At 40.7% G+C, this 12,545-nt stretch overlaps 1 protein-coding gene across 3 annotated transcripts; it reads right to left on the bottom strand.

Annotated features, from left to right (window-relative positions):
- Positions 1-970: 970 nt before the first annotated feature.
- On the bottom strand, positions 971-11,591 carry LOC119344557 (uncharacterized protein At5g08430-like). 3 transcript variants are annotated; one of them, XM_037614955.1, is made up of 22 exons: positions 11,220-11,589; positions 10,481-10,560; positions 9,946-10,142; positions 7,610-8,474; positions 7,176-7,297; positions 6,677-6,736; positions 5,889-5,939; positions 5,607-5,677; positions 5,286-5,455; positions 4,298-4,351; positions 4,053-4,109; positions 3,936-3,989; positions 3,783-3,839; positions 3,673-3,717; positions 3,547-3,591; positions 3,426-3,482; positions 3,286-3,339; positions 3,156-3,218; positions 2,466-2,522; positions 2,124-2,186; positions 1,900-1,962; positions 971-1,536 (listed from the first exon to the last, which is right to left on the bottom strand). In XM_037614955.1, exons 1-22 carry the CDS (start codon positions 11,393-11,395, stop codon positions 1,211-1,213), a joined length of 2,787 nt encoding a protein of 928 aa, XP_037470852.1. In that variant the 5' UTR covers positions 11,396-11,589; the 3' UTR covers positions 971-1,210. The 3 variants fall into 3 exon arrangements, with proteins under 3 accessions (XP_037470852.1, XP_037470857.1, XP_037470862.1); XM_037614960.1 differs by lacking the exon at positions 3,547-3,591 and having other exon boundaries at positions 11,220-11,590; XM_037614965.1 differs by lacking the exons at positions 3,156-3,218; positions 3,286-3,339 and having other exon boundaries at positions 11,220-11,591.
- Between the last annotated feature and the right edge of the window lie 954 nt (positions 11,592-12,545).

Here is a 12,545-nt window from a genome sequence, read left to right as displayed (position 1 = left end):
GGTCAACGTTTCTCGGGTTGCCGCAAAGGGCACAATAGTCATTTCCTGGGCCGCTCCGTTTTATGAAGATTAAGCGCTGATGGTAGGTGATCTAACGAAGCTTGCCAAAGGAAGATACGGACTTTAAGAGGAACCCTTGATGCCAACAATGTCTTCTTAGCACATCGCATCCTAGGGTCTTGGATCAGTTTGGCATAAAGAGATTTCGCTGTGAAGACACCCAATGTCTCCAGGTCCCATTTCACTGAATCTCTTTCGGTGGATAAGGAGAAACCTATAAGCTGCCCTTGTAATGCTACCCAAGAAGCAAGTTCAGGCTCAGAGAGGTTATGCAAAAAAGCAAGATTGAATAGACCATCGACAAACACATTGCTACCAAGGATATCAGGGCCAGATGCAATGACGAAAAGGTTGGGATATCTAGTGTAGACAGGCTTGTCATCGATCCACTTAGAAAGCAAAATTTTGGTGTCTCTCTCATTCCGGACCTCGAAGCAAATGCTCAAGTTAAAAATCTCTCTGCGTTTTTGGATCCCTCTCAACTTGGGAGCCCTTAGTCTTAGAAGCGAAGAAAGAAGCATCTGGGAAGTACTTAGCTTTGAGAATTCAAGCCCACATGTTGTCATCATTCTAGGAATTTTCCAAATCCACTTGGTTACAGAGCCAAGTTCATCTTCTTCGAGTTAGTGATACCCGAGCCTCTCTAGACTTCAGGTTTTCAAAGGTGCGCCCATAGGTACTTGGAGGTTAATTCAGATTTTGGGCAATATGTGAAGGCTGCAGGCCACTTGAGAACTCTAGGACATGTATTGCTTGTGTTCGTGTCAGTTCCTTAGAAGCTATACCATCAGTATCAATGGAACCAGACCATCGCTCTGAAGAAAACAATATCATCGTCGCAACATTCAGAACATTTCAAACCAGGTTAGCATTTTTTTTACAACAAAGAAAAAGGAGAGAGCGGAACGCATAACTGAACATGTTTAGACATAAACTTGCATCAACCTCTGAAACCAACTTATGTCCATCCCACAATTCACAGCAGAGGCCAAAGTTTCTAGGACCAGGTAATGTATAAGTCTCTGACTGGTCCTCCCACCATAATATTAGGAACAAAGTAGGAGAATCTGGGCAGGAATATATTACAAGAGAAGCCCCCTCTTTCACATTAACTTGCTAGCATGGGAACCCCAAGTAGCTGCCATCCTTCTCAGCGCTTCAGGCGCAGAGCATCCTTGAGCAAAATGGCAGAGTCGCTAGACTGACCGGCTCTCCAGACCCTGAAGTCGTCGTCGAAGTAGCCTTGTTTGTTCCAACCATCCAACAGATCTAGAAAGAACGGGCCTTGCTCGTCACCAAAAGGATCCCTGTAATGCCACATGCCCGACCGCCTTGTCTTGCGTTGCGCCACATGAGTATTCCCAGATTCATCGGCATCCATATCAACAACAACCACGTTTGCACCTTGATCCTGCGACCGACCATCTTCGTCGTCATCAATGTTGATTACTTCAGCTGGGATGCCAGCTGCATTGGCTGCATCAATCATGGTTGGTCAGGTAGAACAGAATGCTAAAATTATCTAAGAACCAGAAAACGTTAGGAATAAAGCTGGAAAATTGTAATCAAACTCGTGGCCTCGTGGGCTCATTAAACTGCTTACATATGTGAACGATGGGAAGCTGCGCGCAAAATTCAAAACCATTCATTTACAAAACTAGGGTCACATGATGTTTTCACTGTACGTCACATGATGTTTTACCATGGAAATTCACAGGTGACTTTTAAGTTATTACTTAATAGTAGCTCAATAGGTAAAACCCGGAGCCTCTAAAAAAATTACTACATTTTTCCTCATATATAATAGTAACAAATAAAAGGATGGTAATAAGATAAAACCTTCAGCCCCCTGCTTCTGGACACTTGCTCCCAGTTTATCACCAGCAGCATTCTCTTCACTACCTGCATTGTGAAATATGAACAGTGAAAAGCGAGGTATCTGAGAAAGGCAGGTGTGTCAACAGAATGAAAATGCAACAGCAGCTCGACACAGGGAAGGTGGAGGACCAATCCTTCCAAGAGCAGTGCAATTATTAGTGAAATGACAGATAGCATGACCTTACCCTGAGTACTCTGGCTTTGGACATTTGCACTAGGTGTATCGCCAGCAGCATTGGATTTAGTGTCTGCGTCATTAAAACATGAACGATGAGAAACAGGTAGCTCGGAATGGTCAGTATGTCACTAGAATGAAACTGCAACATCAGCTGGAATAAAGGCTTGAAGAAGACTAATCATCTAATCCTCAGAGAAGTACTCCCTCTGTAAATTAATATAAGACCTTTTAGATCACTAAAGTAGTGATCTAAAAGGTCTTATATTAATTTACAGAGGTAGTACAGCATAACTAGTGAAAGGATATTTGCTGAAAAAAACTAGTGAAAGGATGGGCAGTAAGCACAGACCTGCAGTGCCCTGATTTTGAACATGCATTTTCGGTGTATCAGTGTCACCTTCAGTAGCTGCATAATGTAATATGAATGAAACTGGGAAGGTAACTCAAAGAAGAGAGAAGGAGAGAAAGAGGTGACATGGGGATTCTGTAATATTCTTTTCTTCAAACCAAGGTTAAGTAAAGCTGTTGTTTAGACAAGGAGTTTTCTGAGCCTCGGCTCAAAACTATTTAGGGGTATAATTTAGAACAATTTTCAATCCAAATTAAAATGACAACCAATGATTGAGATGATGTTAATAGTAACCAAAGAGCTAACTTACTTAACTGAAGATGCATTATTTATTAGAGAGGATATCATACAGAGTAATGGTTACTTAACAACCGCAAATGTGGATAGCACTTATCAGTAGCTTGCTAAGTTGTCTAATCTACAGGTGCATAAAATGATTGGAATGAATCTTCAAGTGTTCTTTTAGTGGACATTCTACAATATTTAACTCTACGGTTCACAGCAGAAGAGAATAGCACTAACAGTCTCATGCAGCATTGAACTCCACTACCATTGATATCAAAATAGGCATAGCATTAGAAGTGTAATGTAAGTATTAACTCAAACTAGTCATCCAACATCAAGTATGTAAAACTGAAATACAACTTTACAAAATCCAGATGAATGCAGATAATCATTATATAAGTAAACCTTTAGAATTTTCTTCTGGGCAACTTTTTAAGGATAAGGAAACAGCTCTGCCGTCGTTGGCACCTACACAAAAATCAGGAGCGTTTTACAACCTTTTTAAAAAAAAATACTGCACATCATGTAAGCAAACCTTCAGGTTTTTCTTCAGAGCAACTTTTCAGGTAAGCAGCTTCCTCATTGGCACCTGAACAAAAAGTATCAAGTATGTAAAACAGAAATACAACTTTACAAAATCCAGCTGAATGCAGATAATCATTATACAAGTAAAACCTTTAGAATTTTCTTCCGGGAAACTTTCTAAGGAAACAGCTCTGTCCTCACTGGCACCTACAAAAATCAGGAGTGTTTTACAACCTTTCAGAACAATTTACCACACATCAGGCAAGCACACCTTTAGTTTTTTCTTCAGGGAAACTTTTCATGTGAGCAGCTTCACCTGCACAAAAAGTCAGAATGGTTTATCAGCATTTGGAACAATTTAGTGAACACTATGTGAATAATTTAGTGAACACCACACCTTCTGAGTAACTTTTCAAGCAAACAGCTCTCTTGTCATTGGCACCTACACAAAAAGCAGTATGTTTTACCAACATTCGCAACAATTTAGTGCATAGTATCTAATCAAACCTTCATATTTGTTTTCCGGGCAACTTCTCAAGCAAACAGCTATCTCCTCATTGGCACCTACACAAAAATCAGTGTGTTTTAGAAACATTGACAACAACTTTTAGAGCCTTTTCCAAAAAAAAAATAACTTAGTGTATGGCATTGCAATCAAACCTTTATATTTGTCGTCTGAGCAACTTCTCAAGCAAACAGCTCTCGCATTGGCCCCTACACAAAATTCAGCGCTTACCACCATTCTAAACCACTCATTGCACATTAATGTACTCAAACCTCTAGGCTTTTCTTTTGAGCAACGTGTCAAACGAACAGCTTTCTCCCCATTGGCGCCTACACAAAAACAGTGATTATCTCCTGTTCGTAAATTGTGACTGAATGGATACTCTATCTAAAAGTAAATCTTTAGTTATTTCTTTCGGGTAACTTTTTCAATAAACAACTCACTCTCTTGGCACCTACATAAATATCAGAATTTATCAATCAACAATAAAAGTTGAAAGCAAGTTACAGAAGCAAACCTTTAGATTCTTCTGAGTATCTTTCCGAGCAAACAGCTCTGTCCCCACTGGCACCTACACAAAATAAGTATTTACCTGCTATTTTAGAACAACTTGAGAAATTCCTGATAAACCGTTGAAATAAGCAACAAAAAGGGTAAAAAAGGAGCAGCTTCAATTGTGATGAAAAGGATTAGAATCAAAGATCAATATGACAATGGTCATACAACCACATGTTGCAAGATGAGTAAAAACAAGTGCATAACTGATAGAGACCATATAATCTATTGGAGTGGATATTTTTGCTAGTGGTAATTAATTGTACAAAGCAAACCAACTGTTATACTTGGCATCCATTTCCAAATATAAACTATACGACCAGCTCTAAGATGAACAGTCAACTGGCAAGAAAATAAACAAATTAAAAAATTCCCATTTTTAACAAAGTAAATTGAGTTAGATTGGGGTTCCTGCATGTAGCCAACTGCCCTTATGTAGTGGTAAATAAAATGTAGGATGTTACCGAACACACAGTCACACACATAACAGAATTCACTATTTGTCCAGGAACACTAGTAGATCCAATATCTAGACTTAGTGTCTTTTTATAGGTAATCTATTGGTGGAAACAGTAGTAGAGATACATGCTGTAATAAGTTAACCTAAATATAACAAATGTACTCCCTTCGTTCCTAAATATTTGTCTTTTTAGAGATTTCAAATGGACTACCACATACGGATGTATATAGACATATTTTAGAGTGTAGATTCACTCATTTTGCTCCGTATGTAGTTACTTGTTGAAATCTCTAGAAAGACAAATATTTAGGAATGGAGGGAGTAAATAACATATGGAAGCCATATATGAAATATAATCGTGCAAATAGAATGGTGAGTTAAGCCACCATTTGTTCCCACAGATCTCTGCAGAAGCTCAATATGACACTAGATTGATTTTAGTAGCCAATATGGCAGCCCACACAGGTAATAGAGATAGGAGCATCATCACCTTGTAAAGTAGCTGTATTCATCTGAAAAGACTTCTCTGATGCTGCGACTAATAATTCTGTGTCTTTATTATCTTCCAGATCTGGAATAACTCGAGGGACCTCTTCAAGAAGACGTTGTCTTTCGGATGGCGAGCGCAATAGCTGTCTCTTATCGATGTACTCGAGCTTCGTAAAATTTAGTCAAGGATATAACTGTACAAAGTCCACTAGCATGTCCTAAGATGGGTGTATCGTAATGAAGTATAAAAAGGAAACCAAGAACAATTCTTTTATTAAAAAAATCATTAAATGAAGGAAAGATCTTTATCTGACAAGGATATTCGTAGCGCCAACCTTTTTCATTGGCCAATTCAATTAAATTGTCCAGTCTCTTAAGTTCTTTATCGATCCACTGGAATGGGGAAAGGGCAATTTGGTTAACATTTCTAACAGAAAAAGTAATTAATACGTAAACTTAAAATAGGAGAGTTCAGACTCTAGAATATGTCACTGAAATACTGTTTTGAATTTAAAATGAGCTAATATCAAATGATGATACATAAAAAAATGCAGAATGTACCGGACAAATACATAAAGTTGGTATAATTTCCTAACAGACTTACATGAGTGACTATATCTCTGTGTACACTTCTCGCTTTTTCCTCAAGCTCAGCCTGTAAAAAACAGCACGTTCATGGAATCAACAATCAAGTAAAAAAGAGACCCAACAAATATCTGTAACATTTTCCAAAGCCAGAAAGGAAGGAAAAGCAGGAAAGAAATATGTCAAACAACTGGCATCCAAGACTCCAAGCAAATACTGAATACTTGAGTTGGTCTCACTCTCTGATAAGGATATCACACAAATATATAAAAAAACATAGCAAGGTGCAACTGGCTAACTGTCACACCAGAATTTGTTTTGAGTTATTTTGCACATTTAACCCTCTTGTCATTAAATAAAGTTCTTGGCCCTGTTTCCCATAAAAACATAACTTCAAACTCCGATTCAAACATCCCAGGCTGTCTAGCACATCCGGAGATATCACAGGTTTCACACCCGAGCACTTCAAGGCTGGCAGGGCTTGTCATCTATTTTCCAATGAAGAATGCACTTGTGACAAGGACAATTCAGATACAACACAAACTGTGTGATGAGAAATCCAAAATAATTACATGTGAGGCGCTGATACCAATACCACTATATTTAACTTTACAGATTGCAATATGCTTCATTAGTTACATATTATGTTCGACAAAGAATATAGCCAAGCATCGACAGCTATCTGTTTCCTATAACTTCTAACTTTCTATGCATGTTGAAACAAAATTAATAGTAGTCTGCATTACATCAAATACTATCAGGACAACTGCATTTTGGGACACTAGAAGTTGGAAAAGATTAACTTACAACAGTGAGCCTTTTAGAGTGTTCTTTCTGGACGAACAGACGAAAATCTTCGCATTCGTCCTGTTATTATCAACAACAAAAAAACTTGAACAACATGTGCATCCAATACAAGTTTAAGTGCATACATGAACAAAATAAAATAATAGCAGAAAGAACCTATAGATCATAAATTTGTTTTGATTAATATTCAATAGTCATCGGTGCCAATCTTGAAGGGGAGCCTTGGCGCAGTGGTAAAGCTGCTGCCTTGTGACCATGAGGTCACGGGTTCAAGTCCTGGAAACAGCCTCTTACATAAATGTAGGGAAAGGCTGCGTACTATAGACCCAAAGTGGTCGGACCCTTCCCCGACCCTGCGCAAGCGGGAGCTACATGCACCGGGCTGCCCTTTTTTTTTTTTTAGTCATCGGTGCCAATCTTCTATCTCTCTAGGAATTGCTTTAGTAGTGTTGGAACATTAAGAAGTGTAATTCTCACAATAAAAAGCGTTATAAATTACCTCCCCAAAATCTTCATCTGATAACCTGGAAATTTTGACTTCAGACCAGCAGCTGGAAACACACAAAAGCATATCTGTAGACATGTCCTTTACCTTGTATTCTTCTGAGGATTTCCTAATGCCTGTTGCATATCTCTCATCAGCAAATAATAACTAAATGCGATGTAGCCAAAAGATACAGAATAGAGTATTTATTCACATGTCCTGTGAAATGGAGTTTTTTTTTTCCATGAGTTAAGCTCCTGTTAATGTAATTGTAGAATTCATCCTTATTTCTTGTTTACTCGCTGGAAAACAGTATTAATTTGAATAGAACTAAACAACATGCACATCAAACTGATACAGTTCTCTATTAGGGGAAGAGCACTAAACCAGGCAAATGGAGTATAGATTAGTCAAATGGAATATAGGGAACATAAAAGGTTGAATATTACCAGTTACTTGTCCAAGCTGGTAGAATGCTTTAGGCTTGTAGTAACTATAGTCTTTGGGGTCATTCTTTACTCTAACAAAACAACCAATAACTTTATTTTCAAATGCCTCAGGCTGCTTTAGCAGATCAATAACTAAGGATTTCTTCAAATAGATCAACTTAATGTTGTCGCAAACAAGAGAAGCAAAGCATCTCTTGTTTCTTTCAGAAGTCCCTTTCGAAGTAGTGAACTCAGAGGTCATGGTCCGAGTTCTCTTTTTCATACATGAATCACTGTTATCCTCAGAACTGGCAAATGTTTCATCCTCAGATGTGTCATTTGCAGCAATATGCCTCTCGAGCAAGCTATATATCTTGTTGTACTTAACCTTTGATTTCCTAAACAATTGCTTGAGTTTCTCATCACATATGACATGCTTTTTCTTATCTTTGTGCGAAAGATCCTTCTGTCGAATGTACTCCTTGACAACTTCAGCAGCACCAAATTGATCTAGAGATTTGGATGTATCTTTGCCTATTGATTCAAGGAATCCAATCAGCTCTTTTGAACCCCAGCCAACATAGACATTCTTCTTTGATTTTGCATGCTTCAGAAAGGATTTCACTTTATTTGATGTTCCATTTAAATTAGATGGGCAAATTGGATCAGCATCTCCACCATCACTATTGCCCAAGAAATCATCATCTGAGCTGTCCTGTACTTTAGGAAAATTCTCAGAATCTGAAATTTGATCCGGGCCATCATTTAAACTAGCATAAGCTTCTTGAAGGTTATCCAGTGTTAAGCCCTCTTTCTTTATAATTATCTCCCAGTATTCCTTAAACAAAAATTCAACAGTTGACCTGTCACTGAAATCAACCCTCTCCTAGAAAACAGAGAATCTACCATCAGAACATATGCATATATAGAGTAAAAAGAAACTCGAAGGGCCAAATGCCATCACCAAAGAGTAACTACTAAGTACCATCAGAAATGTGCACATAAGACCAATTTAATAGTAAGCATTCTACATGTCAGATGTTACATTCTGCATTAGAGCAATTGCTACAAGGAAATACAATATGCATTATGCAAGGAAACAATATATAGTTAAATATCACAATATATAGTTAAACAACACTGCACAAACTGATGTTTGCTACAAGCCAACAAATATATCCAGTATAGAAGGTTATCAAAGATAGCCAAATAACAAAAGAAAGGAAACAGTTAAGCCCGTGTTCAATAATAATAATAATAAAAATCCCCAAGGTCAAGATTCCCTAGAGTAATCCCTACTCCACCAAGTGGATATCAGCAGATTTTAACCTGTGATTGTTTTCTATGTATTATCAACACCATGTCAGCCTTCTCTCTCCATTCAAAATCCATGTTTTTGTTACCTATTGACTGTGCTATGTCCTCAAAACAGAACTCCCAAGAACACATCGACAACCAAAAGTGCCCAACACTACATAATTTTGGATTCCTTCTATCTTTTCACACAAACATGTGACTGGAGAAGAACGACCGCTGGAAAACTTGAATCATTTGTGTAAAGACCATTGCATTTAAAAACATAGCTGTAGATGCCCAGATTTTTAAAGTACCCACATCATTCTACTTTTCAGCGACGTCTCGTTGGCTGCTGCAACCACTTTCTACTGAGAATATCACTATGTTACTCACGTCAAGTACTGAGGTGCTCAAGGCGGAACAGAGAATATTAGCTATTCCAGATCTAAATGGTTAGAGAAGTTGTGACATGGGGAGAAGACAGGGACGTGGTTCAGGCGAACAAAAAGAGTGGCTTTGGTTAATCTAAACAAAGGGCCAGGATCAATCTGCTGAAATCCACTTGATGAAATTAGGGCATCTCCAAGGGCAATCCCGCAAGTGTCAAATTTCAGTCCTCATATGTCCGCGGACAGCGAAGGGTTGAGCCCCATTTGTCCTCCCCTCCAGTGATGTTCCCCAATTTTATCCCCAATTGTCCAACACATGCATATGATTGGGTGGGGATGGAGAGAGGAGAGAGAAAAAGGAAAGAAATAAAATGGTCCAAGGTGGGCTGGAGCTGATGTGGCAGACATGTCTGGACAGCCCCATTTCTCCCGCACATATGGGGCAGGTTTGGGGAAGCCCGGACTGTCCAGACATATGGGGCAGATTTGGGGAAGCCCGTTGGGCAAGCGTTTTGTGTCCGGACAGAATCCAGACTGTCCGCCCAGACATATGGGGGAGGTTTGAGGGGTGCCCTTTGAGATGCTCTTAGGGGCCACTCCAAGGGGATGTGCACCTGGCTGGACGAGTGGATTAAAATTCTATCAAGGATTTAAGGATATGTACTTAGTTACCCCATCAGAGTCGATTTCGATATTATTCTCAATCATGATTCCCAGCCTTAGACAGTTAGCGCATAATCCCTTTGTTTGCCTTCTTCCGACTTGGACAAAATCTGCTTCTATCCGGCAACCACAACAAACCGATTTAACCGGACAGCACAGGCACCGATAGTATGAACGCCCTTTGCAGATACAGCATGTGTGCCAACCTGCCACATTTAGCAACCAGTAGGGTCAGTAATGAATAAAAATAATAACATTTGGGTGGAATTAAAGACAACCTGAACAGCTGAAACTACTGTTAACAAAAAATAGGAGCCATGTTTTATTAGATCCATTAGGAATTCTAAGGTATCATGTTTTAGCATACTGCTGCGCCGTGTCATAGAGTGTCTGAAGGAACTAGCTAAACAGAGCAATAAAGGTAAGTAAAATTATTTCAGGTTTCACAGAGCAACTTTATTCACCCACATAACCACAAGAGTTCCACAGCAATGGCAGTTGTAGCAATGGTAAAGAAAGTGCATGTAGTGATGTAGATACTCACCGCAGATGAAGTTCTCGTCTGAATTGAGGAAATCGTCATCCTTTTCCACGCACTTAGGATGGTAAGCCTTGTTGCAGTTCCTGGAAGATACTGATAGGTATAAATATATGCTGTGAAAATGTCGGGACTCTGGAACAATGCAATGGACTAAAACAATGTTTCCACCCATTTAGCATATACTAAACCATAGTTAAAAGAGGCACACTTAATTGCACTTAATGTGCGCATAACTGCGCTTAAGGCTTTAGTCGGAAAAGCGCAAGGCAGTGGCAAAATGCACAATTATTTACAAACTCATGCTAAGAGAAAAATAGAGAGCGACGGGCCAAAGGTGATCAGGATTCTGTTCAGGACCAGGTAACCGGCTGCTGCTTCAGCAGCGCAGTTTGTTATATCTGTTTATCCTAGAGAGACAAAGACCGTGGGCGCATGGCCGAAAGACAGAGGAAGGAGGCTCGTCCTCATCCCACCACGACTTGCCATTGCACACGTTTTACTAGACATATCGTCGTACAATGCAATTGGCTAGGAGAAAGCGGATGAACCAACCCAGCAACCAACAGCGTGCCTCACACCAATTCAATCCACACAGCACAAACCCCATCAATTCTGAACCTACGGAACTCCACCTACGAGCCGGTTCTTAGATCATCGACCGGCATTCCGCTTTCTCCTCAGGCTGCGGGGACAGGGCAGGAATGGACAAGAAGACGAGGCCCGGGGCGAGAGCTGCGGGAACCTGTAGTCGCAGAGGCGGAGGTGGCCGCCGTCCTTGCAGACGAAGCAGAAGTCGCCCTCCTCGCCGACGGGCTCGGGCTCGGTCTCGGTCTCGCCCTCGCTCACCGGCCGCGGCACGCTCCCACCCGCGCCGCTGCGGGGCCTCGCGGCGGGTTTCTTGGCCTTCCTCTTCCCCATCCCGCGCGCCGACTCCGGGACGGGACGGAGGCGGTCGAAGCCGGCGGGGAAATTTCGGGTCGGAGGCGATCAAGGTGTGGGTGGAGGGAGAATCAAGAAAATATTTGTGGGCGGAGGGGATCTTGGCGATGAGGGCGGCGGAGTGGTGAGTGGAGTGGAGACAGGGGAGGGGGGTTTTAAGCGGGGGGCGAGGTTTTCGAGGGGGCAGGGGTCTTGTTGACTGTGACTGCAGTGCCGGTGGGTACCAGATATGTCTCCTTCCCTCCCCTCGAAAGGGAAAAAGCAGGGGAGATGGTGCGCTCGTAGGCTCCTTTCGACCGTCCGATCCAGCCGGACGATCTGCGCCGTTGTTTCTTCACTGGTGTCCGCGGATCGGGTTGGATTGGATAACGCTTTAGCTCAGTTTTATTTGCCGGGTTCGGAGCGAATCGAATAATGACCGGATGCTGATTCGGATGCGGGCTATGCTGGACTATGAATTCGGAATGGAAACGGATAAAATATATTAGACACATGCGCGCCAAGAGACATACTTTTATTTCTATTGGGCAAACAATATGAACATAAAATTTATCTAGGAAACCATATCAAGCATACTGCCCATCTCCATTGCCAGACCATCGTCGAGAACTTTGTCCATCATGTTGGACCACGGACTATCGAAGAAATGCAACCTCCAACCGGCGACACACAAAGATGTATGATGTTGCGATGACCATATTTACATGTAATGATTGTAGTTTTTGGTCTAATTGGATACTTTTATTGAATAATTCGAATTGATAACCTAGGATAATCGGTAAGAAAAAGTAGCCCGCCAGGTATTAACAATACTATATATGTAGTTGACCAAAATTTGTATATGTCCATATCTGGCGGCTTCGTGTGAGTGCATACCATCTTCTAAGAAATGAATGTGGATTCGTAGCGAAAATTATATGTATCAAATATATTATTCACCTGTGCCATATCTCTTCACCCATACTATTCTTGTGATATCGTATGTGCTTTGGCTTTTGGGATCCTTTCACTTTCAAAAGTGGGTCGTAGAGTATAACGGCTGGAATTGGAGCTAGGGATGGCAATGGGTAGGGACCGTAGGGTATGGGTGGGTACAACCCCCTTCTACCCTAACTCATACCCATAGAAA

Source organism: Triticum dicoccoides, chromosome 1B (genome assembly GCF_002162155.2).
Source record: "Triticum dicoccoides isolate Atlit2015 ecotype Zavitan chromosome 1B, WEW_v2.0, whole genome shotgun sequence".
Taxonomy (NCBI): Eukaryota; Viridiplantae; Streptophyta; class Magnoliopsida; order Poales; family Poaceae; genus Triticum; species Triticum dicoccoides.
The sequence above is the reverse complement of the archived record's forward strand: the minus strand, read 5'-3'. Positions and strand labels throughout refer to the sequence as shown.

Bases quoted from the DNA above. Each gene is read 5' to 3' on its own strand.
- LOC119344557 (XM_037614955.1), bottom strand. From the start codon at position 11,395: ATGGGGAAGAGGAAGGCCAAGAAACCCGCCGCGAGGCCCCGCAGCGGC. The intron at 5,456-5,606 runs ATATCCTTGTCA...ACTAAATTTTAC, and splicing joins GAAAAAGGTTGGCGCTACGA to GAAGCTCGAGTACATCGATA. The intron at 3,219-3,285 runs GTTTGCTTACAT...ATTTTTGTGTAG, and splicing joins CTCTGAAGAAAAACCTGAAG to GTGCCAACGACGGCAGAGCT.